Source organism: Pleurodeles waltl, chromosome 4_1 (genome assembly GCF_031143425.1).
Source record: "Pleurodeles waltl isolate 20211129_DDA chromosome 4_1, aPleWal1.hap1.20221129, whole genome shotgun sequence".
NCBI lineage: Eukaryota > Metazoa > Chordata > Amphibia > Caudata > Salamandridae > Pleurodeles > Pleurodeles waltl.
In genome coordinates this window covers 991,230,629-991,246,366 of record NC_090442.1, presented here as the reverse complement: position 1 = coordinate 991,246,366, position 15,738 = coordinate 991,230,629, and the positions used below count along the sequence as shown (strand labels likewise).

Genomic DNA, 15,738 nt, shown 5'->3' with positions numbered 1-15,738 from the left:
CCCTCTGCTGAAATATAAAAACCGTAGGAAATAATGGGATTTATGTTTTGGTGAAAAGGATATCCGCCACCATTGTGACAGAGTAACCCATCCGCTGAAATCTAAATCAGACCTTTAGTTTATTCATCTGACCAACTATTAGTTTGTGCCTATACTCATGATTTCCTCGCTCCAGATATTCTTGAACTATTTGAGTTATGTCTACTTTCATGCTCCTTGCTATCCCCAGCTCTCCTCAGGTCATCCCTGATAGTTATTGAGTTCTTATAGCCAGATACTCCAGCTTCTCAAAGCACTATTCATGTTTTAATGATTAATACATGATCAACAGCAGCACACATACACATAATTAATGTGATTATAATTGATCACAAACCGATATCTTATTGCTCACTGAAACATAGTTCACTCCTCATACTGACCCGTTCATAAATACATTTTGAGAAGTGATTGGACTAAGCAAGGGGGCAGGGTGGCGGTTATTTTCCATAATAGATTGGATCTAAACATTAACTGTTTTGAAACAGATTTTTCTATTGGTCATTTTGCTTCACATTAAATACTCAAAAATACACATATCACTGTATTTTACATTATTGAGCGCCCAAACGCATCAGCAAATCTATTTGATCTACTGGCTAAGCAAATTGTCTAATTAGAAACAATGTAGTAGTCCTAGCCAATTTAAATTTTTGGTTAGAGGCCCTTGGGGTACGGCTTCCCAAACCAAGGAAAGTTTGGAAATCTTCAAGCTGAACTTAATTTCTAACCAGCCTGTTCTATGAAAGGCAATTACTTGATGCTGTTTTTTCCAGTTGCAACAGTGTTGTGTTGGGCATCATGTCGCCCCCTCCCATGGTCATCATTTTCTTTTAGTCTGATCTCTTCTAATAGGTATAAAATTTCATCTGCTAGAACCCAGATTATTGAAAGGGACTGGAAAAAGACTACAAAGGCGCCATTTGCAGCCAGAGTTAAGGGCTTAAGTAATGTTTTAATCAGTGGTGCAACACACATACCAAAGAGCTACTTTCTTTTTTTACTCAAATTTTGAAGGATATTCTGGATGTTACTGCTCCTCCCTGACCTACAAAGACTTCCTGCAAACTAAGAAAAAACCCATAGTTTACTGCAGAGCTATCTAAATTGTTAGTTGAAACATACAAGGCTGAAAGAATTTGGGAGAAGCATTATAACAGCAACCTCATTCTTGTAAAAACATGCTTTCTATTGCCCCACTTCTCAACCATAATATATACGACTAAGGAAACACTCTCTATGCAAGCTCAACACAAACTCACCAGAGTTCAGCAGCCAGAATCCTTCTGAAACTCCCACTCCACATTCACATCACTCCACACTTGAAGGAGGTCCCCATACATAAACATGCACAATGTAAACTCCTCACCCACACTTTCAAGGTACTTTTTAACACTGGCCCAGCATCCCTCAACAACCGCATCTGCTTTCACAATCCTTCTGGACACCTCTGCTCATCCATACTCCTACTTGCACAGCTCCCACACCCACAGAAAACCAGATTCAGAGGTTAACCCTTCTTCTACATTGCTCCTAAAGTGTAGAACAATCTGCCACTACACATAAGATTCTCCTGCTCACTTCTTGAATTCCGCAACAAACTAAAGACCTGGCTTTTTGAGTAGTCCCACTAGGACCTAGATTTGGCTAGGCTCACATCTGCTCATCATCAGGATACCATCCAGGGTGATACTGTGCTCTATAGACTGGACAACATGATGTCATAAGATAACATAACATAACATAACATAACATAACATAACATAACAACATAACAGAACAGAACATATAGTAGTCATTATTAACTTAAATTTCCATCTTTAATGCCCTTATTTATGTTCCTTCACTCTACTTAAGGTTACGACTGAATGATGGGAGAGGCAGAGTAGTTAAATCATGTATTTACATGTGTATGTATATACAAGCGTATGGTAAAAGCATGTTTCAGAGGATTTCTCTGACTACTTGCCTCATGAACAGCATTTTCGATAACACTTCAACACAACGTTACTGAAATACATTTTAGAAGGTCCCTTTAAAGTGTGAACCCAGGAGTGAATGGCATCTCTAGAGTGGGCCAGATGGGGCCTGTCCCCGGGATGTGTTGGTCTTGGCCCCTTTGGGTCCCCAACACAGCTGTTGAATATGCCAGGAGCAGGCAAAGAAAATAAAACTAATCCTGAGAACTAATGCCCTAATATCTCTCCTGGACTTTGCAGCAGGGATATTCAAAACCAGGGTAATGCTGATCAACATTAGAGGTGTCATGGAACTTGCAAATATCATGAAGCCAAAAGTTGCATTTGAAGACATTCCTAAAATCCATATTAGCTGTAAGAATAGCCTTGTTCCGTCATGCTTTATTGGTATTCAGTCATATAGGGCTAGATTGTTTTCAATTTATTTTTATTTGACATAGACAAGTCCTTACAGCTCCATTTATGTGGGATATAATATGATGCCTAATTTAAACTCTATCGTGCTGCTGCTAACCAAATTAGAAGATCACAGATGGCCCTGCGGTAAGCTTTGAGACTTCACAGGAGTCGTCTCCATGGCAGCTCTTGTGAAGACCCTGAAATTCTGGTGCACGGATGTCATCTTTTAGGTGGTCGAATCCCAGACTTTTATGTTTTCAGATACAAACTCCCAAAGCATGACTTTGTTTCTAAAAAAACAAAACACTAATGGTCCACACAACCTGTAAGTTTTCTTGTAGGATGTGGGAGTCCTAATTGTTTTCTTCTGTTTTTGACAGACAGAAAAAAGAACATCAGACAGTTGTTTCTATGTAATGTTGGTGGTCTGATGCCCATACTCTCAGGGTCCCCAACTCTTTCGGGGTAAGGACCTGCTGTTGAAAAACTGAAGTCATCTTGATCCACAATAGAGTGGGAGGTTTAGCTGGCAGTGTCACATATGGGGTGGAGTCCCTTGCTGGCAAAACTCTAAATTAGTAATAGTAATTTAGTACATAGTTGGATAGTTTGTAGTTTAGAAATAAGCTAAAACATTTCTTAGGAATCATGGCGTCAGTAAAAAATAACTAATGGACCTGCTCCCTTCTTCTGGCCTAGCTAGCTAATAGGCGCGCAAGCCTTTATGTATACCTTTTCACAACATAGGGTGTTCTCGCTCAAAGCTTCATTAATACCAGTTACACAATGAAGGGTAACACCACACACCACACAAATGAACAATAAATCAGAGAAGAACAAATTTCATGAAGTAAACGACTTTTTTACACACTTACTGAATCAATCAAGATGTGAGGCTTGGGTTGTGAATCACTTGCCGAGAGGTGAGTGAAATAAACATCTACCAAATAACGTTTTCCTGGTTCCATGCAAACCTGGGAATCCAGCAGAGCGATTCTGTTTCAAGACAAGAATAAATGGGTTACAATATTAACCTAAAAGGCATCTTGGACTGCTTGATACTAGTGCGTTTATCTAGGAGCAACTATGAAAGCTTAAATCCGTGATCGTCGTGTTACTACTTGAAAGTCCCATGGTCTGCTTTCCAATCTTTAACTAAGGATATCTTAAAAGTACACCTTTTGCGTTTTATAAGTTTAGTGTCCTGTATCTTATCAAACACGATTGTTAGACAGATTGCAGCTCCAATTATACAAGTAGACTGTTTAAAAACACTGAAAAAGAACCGTTATTGGAGTCAAAGCTCCTCTAATGCCACTTCATATACCATTAAAGGTCAAAGGTTATGTGATGTCACTTCTTTTTCTCGTACAAATGTGGGCAATGACACCACTTCGTATTGTGGCTAGGTACATGGACTTGAACATCGCCCCTTCTGGCCATTATGTATAATATAGGTCTGCGCAGTACAACTGCCCACTCATACATACACGAATACATGCAGTACACAAATATATACAAGTAAAAAATGGTTCCTGCTTGGGAACATACCTGGAAGCAGCTGGCAGAATTAAATATTTAGCTCCACTGAGGGAATCCTTGTGTCTGCAGCGTTCACTACTTGAAGGACCGGTTGAATTAACTATAATTTTTGCCCTCCAGTCCCCTGATGTCTGCAATATGGGAAATACAACAATACCAGTGAGCATTGATACTGATTTAACCCACTAACCATGGAATAATGTTTATCTTGAAACTTCTAAAGCAACAGGCTCTATTTTGCAACTTGCCCTTCCTGAAAATATACCTAGTTACTTACATTTTCTACCTTCTTACCATCTCCCCCAAAAATAATATGAGCAGCGAGCCTTCAAAATGTCATCATGGACAATGTTACATATTGCAAGCATGCTAGAAGGTTAATACAGGAACATGAAATGTTTATAGGCGCGTAGGCCTTTGTTGAGAGGTGTTATTCAGTTATTTACAGTGAATTACAACACTGCAAGCGAGCATAAACTTTTAAGTGGGAACAGAGGGATAGTTCTTACAAAACCTATACACTCCTTTGCTACTTTCTCATATAATATAACAACGACATGAGACTAAACACATTTTAAACCAGGGAGTCGCAAAGTGTGAGAGATTTTGGATTGCAGGGACTAAATTAGTCAAAGTAAAGAGGAGGAAAAACTGATGATCTATGTTACCTTTATTTGCTCCCAGCAACAGTTTAGCTTTTCAGACACAGCATAGATGTTCAATTTTACATTAAAAAATGCATAATTATTTTATTCATTGTGAGGTTTCTGTAAAGCGTTACATGCCACCACTAGCCTTAAAATGCTTTGGGTCAGATACATTGGTTATTCTGTCAACAGACTTATTAGTTAACAACATGAGCTACTGTCCAAGTACTACAAAAACCGTTGACAAATCCTTAAATAGAGTGATGTAAGAGTGATTGAAATGACTTCGGGAGATGACAGCAGCTAATTTTAAGCTTTCTGCTTAGGAGACAGAGGTGGCGGCATAGGAATTTCTCACTATACATTTGGCTTAATTAATGAGGTTTTAGCCGCTTTCTGAATATGAAAATTAAAAAAAATCCAATCTTAGATGGAGTAAGGGGGGGAGGTTCGTAGAGATGATCCTTTCACATAAAGGATCCTACCTCCGAGTTTCTTGCAATTAAACAGTATACGACATTTTACCAAGCATGTTTTTGGCAAAATGCTATTGTTCCTACGTTTCTGACCTGCTCCTTTCCACAGTCTTGCTACCCTCTTCCACTGGTCATCCTTTACACCCCTTTTAGAAGGCTTCCCAGAACACAGACTGAAGTCTAGCTGTCAGTATTAATGCATTCCTTTCTCCCGCTCATTATTATTTAATTAAGGCGAAATGGCATGCAATAAAAGAGCATTGATTATTGAGACTTAGTCCCAAAGTTACACTTTTATGCCACACGTCATAAATTCTCTGCAATAATTAAGTGCAAGCACACAGGAACCATACGAATGACAAGAACGTTAACTGTTTGTGGTGCTTGTGGTTTTTGTGCTTCTTTTTAGGTAAAATGCATCTAAAATATAACATCACTTGCTGGTTTTGTATTTCACGGAATTACGCAGAAGTTTGGATAATTTTCCCGAAATTTCACGCTATACAAATTTTGTACATCCATATTTCACATGCAAGGATTGACAACTGAATATGTCCATACAAAATGGAATGCATGCCCTATGCAGGTACAGACACCACCATATAATTGTGGGATTGGACATTAACTAAGCAGTATTGTTATGGCAATGTCCTATTACATTTTCGGTGCTTGTAGAGAAATGCAAGCCAGGGCAAACCCTGATTACTTACTGCTACATTATATCTGTTGGGCCCCAGGGGTTGTGGTGATGTAGCAATGATTTCCATGTCACCACATACCCAGTACCCATTTATTTTTGCAAACCAAGAAAATGTTTGTGGAAGTAGGTTGGATTGGTGTTAGTGGAGCTATTTGTGGTGATGGTATTAGTGACGAAGGTAGCGATTTATTGCTAAAAGCGGTACTCAGTTTTATAGTGGTGGTACTGGTGATATTGGCCTTCTTAGGGATGGCAGAGTAGTAGTGTTGGTAGCTGTGGTGGTTTTGGTGGTGGTACTGGTAATGGCTGTATTGATGTGGTATTTCTGGTGGTGGTGGTTGTATTGGTAGTGCTCTTGGTAATTATGTTATTGGTGGCCGTGGTGGTATTGCTGGAGGGATTGGCATAGTTGATGGTGGTATTGGTGATGGTTGTATTAGTGATGTCACTGATGCTCGTGGTGTGTTACTGGTGGTGATGATATTACTATATTTGTGATGTATTCTTGTGGTTAGTATTGTTCTGTATTGGCATTGTACTGTAGGTATTGGTGGTGTTGGTCTTGGTGGTGGTGTAGTTTTGTTGGTGGTGGTATTGGTGGTTTTGGTATTGGTGGATGAGGTATTGGTGCTTGTGGTCTTAGAGGAGGAATTGGTGGTCTTGGTATTGGTGGTGGTGGTATGGCTGGTGGAATTTTTGGTGTCTGGTGACAGTGATATTGGTGGTGGTGGTATTGGTGTTATTCTCGATGGTACGGATGTGGTGTTAATGTTGGTGTGGTATTGGTGGTATGGGTGGTGGTATTTGTGATGGTTTCCTGGCCTTGGTACTGTTGGTGGGTTTAGAGACGGAAAGTTTGGGGTGTTATTAGTTTGTTTTTATAGTGGAGGTGGGGCATTGGTGGTGGTGTTTTTGTACTGTTGTCGTGATATTGGTGGCATTGGCATTGTGGTAGTGGTATTGGTGTTCTTGGTAATGGTGGTGGTGTGCTTTTGGTGGCAACCACAATATTTGTGGTGCTTGTATTTATGGTATTGCGGGTGGCGTAGCTGGCATTCGTACTGGTGGTGGTTGCATTGCTGGTGACACTGGGATTAATGGTTGTGTAATGCCTTAGTGTTGGTATTGGAGCAGTGGTATTGGTGGTGTGGGTTAAGTGGTGGTATTGGTGGTGGTGGTACTGGTGGTGACTGTATTACTAGTCATATAGGAAATGTAAGTGGTTCTGAGACAGTAGTACTGGTGATATTATGTGAAGTGTTTGTGGCCATGGTGGCATGATTGGGATTGGTGGCATTGATAGGGATTGTTGCAGTATTTGTGACAATATTAGTGGTAATGATATTAGTGGTGGTGATATTAGTCATGGTGTGACACTGGTGATGTTGACTGATGGAATTAGTTCACGTTGTGAGTCAAAAGTCGTCAGTAGATGGTGTTACCTGAGGTACTCAGGGTAACAACAACTTTAGTAATAGACAGGGAAGAGTCATCTAGAGAAATACTAAAGTCATTCCCAAACTCATCTCAAGCCAAAGTGGCAAATGCTTCTGTAGAAATGCATTCGCTCATATTTAACCTCAGTCTGTTATCCCTTCTTTCTCTCTCTGGTTGTCAATCTTTTTACATTCAAAATTATGCCCAGCACAGAGATACATGGCATGGCACAGATATCCATAGACCTACTCCCCATTTCCTACAATGTATTTAAAGAGATAGGTACACAACCCTTAGATCAATGAAAAATATCTTGCACATTTCAGGAAAAGCCTATAATGCAGGAAATGTTGTCCAAGAGAAAGCTATCAGTAATGCTGGATGGGTAGGTTGTAGGCTGCTTTTGGGTGCAAGCCATCCTTCCTTCCTTTCTTACTCTTACTTATAAAGGGAAAACACTTCCCAGAAACACTGAATTACAACTTTACTTGATATTTGTTTTAATATCTGAGGCGTTCTGCAGTTTTCCAGAGATATTTATTCATTGTTAATTCATTCTTATTTCCTTGCTGCAAATCTCTGCACCACTTTCAATCATTGTTGCTTTAATTTTCTTTTGTCCCAGCTAGGCAGATGCACTTGAGGGCAAACAAGACTGCAGCTGTTGCCAGCACTAGCACACTAATCTCCACATACAGGCAGTGCTTAATTTGTAAATAAAAATGTGCCGGTGCCCAAAGCCCTCCTCTTAAACACGCGGCTGGTGCAATTAAATGTGGAAACGCGGAATACTGAGGTGGCGTAATCCTGAAGCAATCTCGGGCCTCTTCAATCCATTTTCCAGCCATTCCCTGCCCCCTCTGCTACCTCTAGCTGCTTTTTACTTTCTCCCTTTGCGATGCTTTTTTATTTTTTTCCTTCCACCGTCTTTCCCATATGGGTCTTTTGCTCGCAACAAATGTGTGAGGCAGAAGAATAAACCCCGGCCCTTAAAAATAAGTGCTCATGCTCAGCACCGGAAACAACAAGCACAAACTAAGCACTGCATGCAGGTGAATAGTAAGTCAGCGAAACTTAAATTACCTATGTACCAGTCAGAGGTGAATTTGTCATAAAGATCCTCAGCTTGGTGTGCCACCAAGTAATTCACACAAGTACTTTTAGTGTAACAATTGATTCATTAACATATGTGAAATATGTCCAGCGTTATCTCTGTTCTCTAGATACTTTGAACTGAGTAAAACTTAAACCTTGATGGAATCATCACCAGTTCACTTTGTGCAGGGCAGGACCTGTTAAGGGCACAATAGCAGTAAAAAAAGAAGCACATTAACACAAACAATAGCTTTATAGGCCAGCCAAGAGTGGTAATGCTGCTGGGTGGATGGCAATAGATTTAATCTGAAACATATGACTAAGTTAATGCTTGCAGTACCTCAGGTTCATATCGAAGAGTAATCACAAACTCCATGGGTAGTGGGATGTTGTTGACCACGAACCTCAATCCAGCCCCATTGAGAACTCGTGCATATCCTGGTCCTGTCCAAGTAATCGGTATTCCAGGTGTTGGCTCGCGGAAGACAATCTGCACAGGAGTCTCTGGAGGAAGAAAATCCTGCATGGAGACATTTGTATATGAGCTTTGCAATAATCATGTAACATAAAATACACTTCTTTTAAAAGAATAAAGCAAAAAAAAAAAATCACATAGTGAAACACAATTCCATTATAAAACAATCTTAGAAATAACACTACTTCTCTAACATGAAAAGCATCTGCCCCAACAGCACCACAACAATGAAAATTTCAAATAAATTATAGCTACAACAAAATGTCATTGTTACTGAAAATTATTTTCTCACTTGTCAGAATACCAACTCCACATATATCACCTATATATCGGTTCCCAGTGGGTAGTTATAGTTAGGCCCTAGTTTCCATAGAAAAAGCGTTTTTTGACTTGGCTATATCTTTGGTGCAGTCTGATGAATCCTTATTACATTTCCAAAAACATTGTGCCCAAGGGCCTTGTAAAAAAGTGTGTTTCCCATTTTAATTTCCACAGGGAATTTTTGAACACAACTACAGCCTGAACGTCTGGATGGAATTACACCAAATTTGGCAGAAAGGTAGCTTGTGGTCTAGAACGCATGCTGTTGTTATTTTGTGTACATCTGTTCAGTAGTTTTAGAGAAATTGAAGGAAATCCATATTTAATCCAAAATCAATTTTGGGACCAGGCTTCAGCCAAGTCCCAAAAAAAGCAACAAAAAAGAAAAGGGGGCAGGGGGCGATTATCCTATTCCCCTAGCCCTGGTCCTGGGGTCCCCGTGGGTCCCTGCCAGGGCAAAAAAGCACTTTAAAAAAAAAATTAATGGCAACATTTGCAAATATTTGTGAATTTCACTGTGAATTTAAAAAAACAAGCATTGTCTCCTGCACTTGCTTTTAATTAAGCCTCCGGGTAGGCCAGGTCCCGAGGGCATATGTAGTTTATTTTGAAATAAATGGAGGTGGGTGCACAGGTCCTTGTCCAAGGGTTTTCTAAAGCCTCGGGGACCACCACCTCCACAGGGCAAGTTTTAATAAAAATAAAAGTGGGGGCCATGTGGACCCCTGGGGACCACCACCACCCTGGGGCTTTTTTATAGGAAGGAGGGGGGCCGCATGGACCTACCTCTTGAGGCTGTATGAAGCCCCGCAGACCACCACCTTCCTGAGGCAATTACAAAATTATTGCGGGGGCAGCACGGACCCCATGCCTCAGGGATCACCACCTACCAGGGGCCTTCAAATTTTGACAGCTATGCTGCCCCCCTCCTGGGCCATATGTGGCCTTGGGGACCACCACCCTGAGTGATGATGATGAAAGTTTATTTTTTTTAGTTAATTAAAACCATAAAAACTTTTCTTTCCACATAAAAATTTAACAAAAACAATAAAATAAAGTAATACAGTGCAATAAAAAGTCCTGAGCTTGAAATGAAATAATATGTAAAATTTTGCTTCCACATAAAAATTTAACAAAACAATAACAGTGCAATAAGGCATTAGTAGTAGTGGGGAGAGGTTACCTTCTATTGATTTTGTTTTCCCCTACTTGAGTCCGATTGTTGTTACCAGACTGTATTACGGCACTGGTTAAGCATCCCACCATGCTGCCTGTGAGCCTTCCCTACTTTATGGGGTTCGGAATGAGTTAAAGGGGTTTTGTTATCCTTGTTGCCCTCCCTATGACTGGGTTGTTTCAAGAAGCTGATATTTTGAGCGAGAAAATTTCCAAGAATTGAACCAGCCTAATGTTCAGTATTGTATTTCGTGGGTTGAAAGCTTCAATTAGTGCCTGTCTACAGGATCTGATCCTTAAACAATTTAATTCTTTTTTCAGTAAAAGTCTTCTTTCAACCGCCAAAGCTGGACGGATGCAGACCTCCACATAAGTGCACCAACTTTTCTTCAGCTAGGTGACATAGACGGCACTCCTGGGATCCTACTTGTTGCTCATTCTTACATTTGGGCATGAGGTCTAGTGTTGGGAGTTCACCCAGCCTGAGTCTAAGAAAGCATTGCTTGATTTTCCGTGAATAGGGACCAGCCATAAGTAGTGATTCTTTAAACGTTTTATAAGAGTTGAAGATCAACCAGCTGTGTGCCCTTTTAGCCAGAGAGGCCCTGTCTTCTAACCAGCTCTGTAATTTTCTTGCTTTATTCACAGCTTTGTTAAAAGCTGGGATGGGGGAGACTGGTCCCATGCCTCATTTAAGTTCAGCAGACTCTTGCTCTTTTCTAGATACCTTAAGTAATTGCAGTTCCCTCTTTCTAGGATAATTTCCTGCCAGACTAAGGGGGTCCGGGCTGGGGTCGGCGGGAGCACCGCCAACAGGCTGGCGGTGCTCCTGAGGGCATTCTGACCGCGGCAGTATGGCCGCGGTCAGAACCGGAAAACCGGCGGTGTCCCGCCGGTTTTCCGCTGCCCTGAGGAATCCCCCATGGCGGCGCAGCTTGCTGCGCCGCCATGGGGGATTCCGACCCCCTCACCGCCATCCTGTTCCTGGCGGTTTCGACCGCCAGGAACAGGATGGCGGTGAGGGGTGTCGTGGGGCCCCTGGGGGCCTCTGCAGTGCCCATGCCAATGGCATGGGCACTGCAGGGGCCCCCGTAAGAGGGCCCCACTTTGAATTTCAGTGTCTGCTTAGCAGACACTGAAATTCGCGACGGGTGCTACTGCACCCGTCGCACACCTTCCACTCCGCCGGCTCCATTCGGAGCCGGCTTCCTCGTGGAAGGGTGTTTCCCACTGGGCTGGCGGGCGGCCTTTTGGCGGTCGCCCGCCAGCCCAGTGGGAAACCCAGAATGACCGCGGCGGTCTTTTGACCGCGGGACGGTCTTCTGGCCGTCCCAGCCAGGCCGTGGCTACCGCCGCCGGCCGGGGTCAGAATGACCCCCTAAATTAGCTAAAGACCCTTTTGAGGCACAGCTCAATTTGTAACAGCATTTAATGTATGCCGCAGGTCGGGCTAGCAACTGCTTGACCAGCTTAAATTCCAGTCTGACCTGGGCTGGCGATGCGCGCCCAGGCAGCCAAAACACACGCTTATAGGTCTTTATCAGAAGCTTATCCAAGAGACCTACTTCCATCCCCCTCATTATTTAGATCCCTTATGTGAGAGTTGGAAGAAGTTTCACTCTCATTGCAGTTGTTAGGGGGTTCAGAGCGTGACCACAAATTGAGTTTGCCAGCTTACAAAAGGCGTAAGTAAGGGCCTGCGATTAGTTTTTTTATTGCTTCTTTTTGTAGTGCGTAATTACCTCTGGCATCAACCACAACTCCTAAGTATCTATACGAACTTACTTCCTCTAGGGTCTTCCCATTCAAGTGCTATTTACTTTGGCTAGTTGGCCTGCAGTTTATGGTAATCATTTTAGATTTTTTATGATTGATTTCTAATTCGTTAGATCCTGAGTATTCTTCTAATGCATTTAGTAGTTTTTGCATGCCGATTCTGGTGTTACTAATTAGTAATAGGTCATCTGCATATAGCATATTAGATACTTGTTGGCCGCCCAGTGAGGGAGGATGGGATGATTGATCATTTAATTTGGCAGAGAGATCTGCTATGTACAGGTTGAAGAGTGTTGGGGCCAATACACAGCCTTGCTTAACACCGACTGTTGTTTTAACTGCCCTGGATAGGTGAGAGCCTCCCTCCAATTTAACCTTCACCCAAGTATCAGAGTAGATAATTTTGATGGCATTTAAGATAGTGTGTGGTAGCCCCCACAGTTGTAATTTGGCCCACAATCTGCCGTGGGGACACAGTCAAAAGCAGCTTTAAAATCAACAAAACATAAGTAGGTCGGAGTCCCCTTTGCTTTTGCTCTGTTGATGATCAGTCCCAGTGCCATAAGATTTGTTAATGTTCCTTGGTGAAGCCGGTTTGATTTAGGGGTAAAATATTTTTATCTGCGATCCAGGCTTCTAGGTGTTTTAGCACACAGGATGAGAAGTACTTGAGGTCAACATCTAGAAGAGCGATAAGTCTGTAGTTGCTTGGGGAAGCCGCGTTCCCACCCTTAAATATGGGGTGGATTAAAGAGCCTTTCCAGGATGCTGGGACAGAGCCTGTTGTAAGCACCTCGTTGAACACTGCAGCCAGGAAATAGGCCCATCTTCCCATTTCCTGTTTAAATAATGCTTGCGGTATGCCATTTGGGCCGGGGCACAATCCGTTCATGATTTTTAATAGTTCTGTTGCCGTAAATTTCAAAACTTCAGGAGCATTGGGTTCCCAGTTAAAGATGTGCCCCTGGATTTGAGGACCTTCTTCGATGGTCAGTTCTTTTAGATGGGACGTTATGTGGGATACCCATGCTTCCTCTGTTAAGTTAGCATTATTACCTGCTTTTGAACCCTTGTCAATTGTATTTACGATTTTCCAAAATCTTTCGGAGTTGGATGTTTTAGTCGCAAAGTGTAATTTGGCCCAAAGGGCCTCCTGCTGGAGTTTTTTGAAGGTCCATAGATCCCTTTTGAACAATTTCCATTGCTCACGCAAAGCTGGCAGTATCGATCCATCGTCTGGGCATTTACGCAGTAACGTTAATAGTTTACCTACAGCTGCTTTCCTTCTGCGGACTGGCTGTGGCAAAAGTAGATTGACAATGATTCAGTTGTGCTCCCTTTTTTGTGTTGCTTAAGGCGTCTTTTTTTAAGAGATCGGAGGCAAAGTTCTCACAGACCGTTGTCAACTTTGCCCCACTTGTGGCCATGAAGTCTAGCTTTCGTAGAGCCTCTTCTGACTGGCTTTGAATGGTGTCTGAGGACCATGTGAGTCGCTTTAGATTTTCAGTGCCCATTGCCCCATTTAAGGCTACTGCCTTTTCTGGCTTTTGTGGTGATGCGCGGATCCCAAATACCTGCGGCTTATGATCGCTTTCAGTACGGTCAATGATACTGAAGGCATTTACTAACGTATACAATGCAGGGGACACCAATGTGTAGTCTAGATAGGAGACCGTTTTCCCAGAGGATCTTGTCCATGCCGGTGGGATGTCCGGCGACTTCCGCCCATTTAGCACAAAGAGGGCTTCCGATTCACAGGTGCGTATAAAACTCTCCCCTAACTTGTCTTTCCTGTGTTTTTTTGGGAGGTCCTGAGTGCAGGAGCAATGCCAGCTCAAGGAGAAGGCCAGGAGCCAGCTGGGACTGTGGGGGCCTTGAGGCTCCCCATGCGATCCCCAAGAACTTCACACAAAAAAAGAGAAATCATACAAGTGTGTTTTCTCTCCGGTTCCACCATGAAAAGATAACTGATGAAAACACTCAAAGAACAATTACACTGGCAAAGTTAAAGACACACAAGGTGACTGCATACATTACCTCAGTGTCCTTTAGCAGCTGTAGTGTGGGAGATGCACTCTACATTTTCCCAACGAGGTAGAAGTTACTAATGAGCCAGTAGAAAATACTTCAGTTGGGTAGACATTCTGCAGAAAACAGTGGCCTCTACTTGGATAAAAATGCCGGGCAGGATTCATTCTGGCATGATGCTAATTTCATAGAAATCAAACCACAATGGGAGGCACTACAGATATAAATGAAGCAGGTGCCTAAGTTCAAGCTCCACTTCTGTAAAGTACTAATCATACTAATTTCCTGCATATGGTCAAGGCAAAGCAAGTGTTTTTTCTCTGCATTTCCATCTTCAAAAGTTATCTGTAAACCTTGATGGAGGTGTTTGAATCCTTGTTTTTTTTTAGAGTAATATCTCATGTAGTGACTGTAATAAGTGGGTTCCTTCTTGTCATCTGCTGCTGAGCCCAGAAATCGTGTTCCCCCTTTCAAAAACTACAAGTATAAAAAATAGCCTAGAAACCACAGCCTATTGGCCCCACCCCATGTACATTACTTGTATGCAGTATGTTCCTGCCATTTTGGCAGGATGATGGAGAGCTTACTTAAAGGACCCACCAAGTGTGTTTCCCTCTGATTTTTGAGACACATTCTTGATGCACTGGAAAATGATCACATCTCCACCCAACACAGAAGCACTTCATGAGTGGTATGGGGTTGAGCGAGTCTAGCGGGTAGTCTGTAGGGATTGGCCTGTAGCCACGTACTGCAGCCAACACCTGTGAAGGCCGTGCGTAGCACAGGTTTGGGTGGTTATAGGGAGTTGGCGGAGGGCCTGGCTGCAGGCAAGGCTCTGCGACCAACCCCCACTGCGCACGGTGTTGGATTAATGTAAAGTCATTAAAATTACTTGAAATTAAAAAAACATAGAAATTCACTGAAAAAATCAAAGGTTACAGGGGCATTATAGTTGGAAAATAGACTTTAACAAAACAGAAATTCACTTAAAAAAAGCAAAGGTTATGGAGACGTTACAGTTACGTTCTGTATTTATTTCCACAAAACCATAGAAATTCAGCAGTTATAGTTATGATCATCTCAAGTAACTGTAACTCACAGCCTAAGGTAACTATAACTCACACACTCGCCATGCACTGCTAATTACCCCAGATATTACAGCACTCATGAACTCTTATATAACATCATTAAAAATGTCAATGTAACATTAGCAATCAAATTATTGCTGAGAAAACTGTGCATGGGGGGTGTGAGTTATAGTCATGTTAGGGCGCGAGTTATAGTTACATGAGATAATCATAACTATAGCTGCTGAATTTGTATGGTTTTGTGAGAGTAAATTGTATATATAAATGAAGTTAAGATGTTTTGGTTTTGGTAGTGGATATTTACATCACAGTATGTTTATGGGACAATATTGCATCCACAACATTTCAGTACTAAACGGTTTAGGTATCCTGTAAGGTGCTACTTGGTCAATCAGGTTTTAAAGACCCTTTCTGTATTGACTGTAGATTTGAATGTTAAAGAGATCTTGCGTTTTTCAGTATATCACAGTATATCAAGAGCCACCGATATTGTTTGAAGATCTCAGTCCAGGTGTTGGTGGTCATATGTCCACCACGAAAACAAAATCATCTTTAAGATT

General features: G+C 41.9%; 1 protein-coding gene across 2 annotated transcripts in view; it reads right to left on the bottom strand.

Moving 5' to 3' along the window:
- LAMB4 (laminin subunit beta 4) overlaps positions 1–15,738 on the bottom strand; it is a 724,082-nt gene that overhangs the window by 298,249 nt on the left and 410,095 nt on the right. For both annotated transcript variants that reach the window (XM_069229818.1, XM_069229820.1), the window contains exons 16-18: positions 8,655–8,834; positions 3,969–4,090; positions 3,293–3,413 (exon numbers count right to left, since the gene is read on the bottom strand). In XM_069229818.1, the coding sequence (XP_069085919.1) occupies positions 3,293–3,413; positions 3,969–4,090; positions 8,655–8,834 (423 nt within the window). The remainder of the gene's footprint in view (positions 1–3,292; positions 3,414–3,968; positions 4,091–8,654; positions 8,835–15,738) is intronic.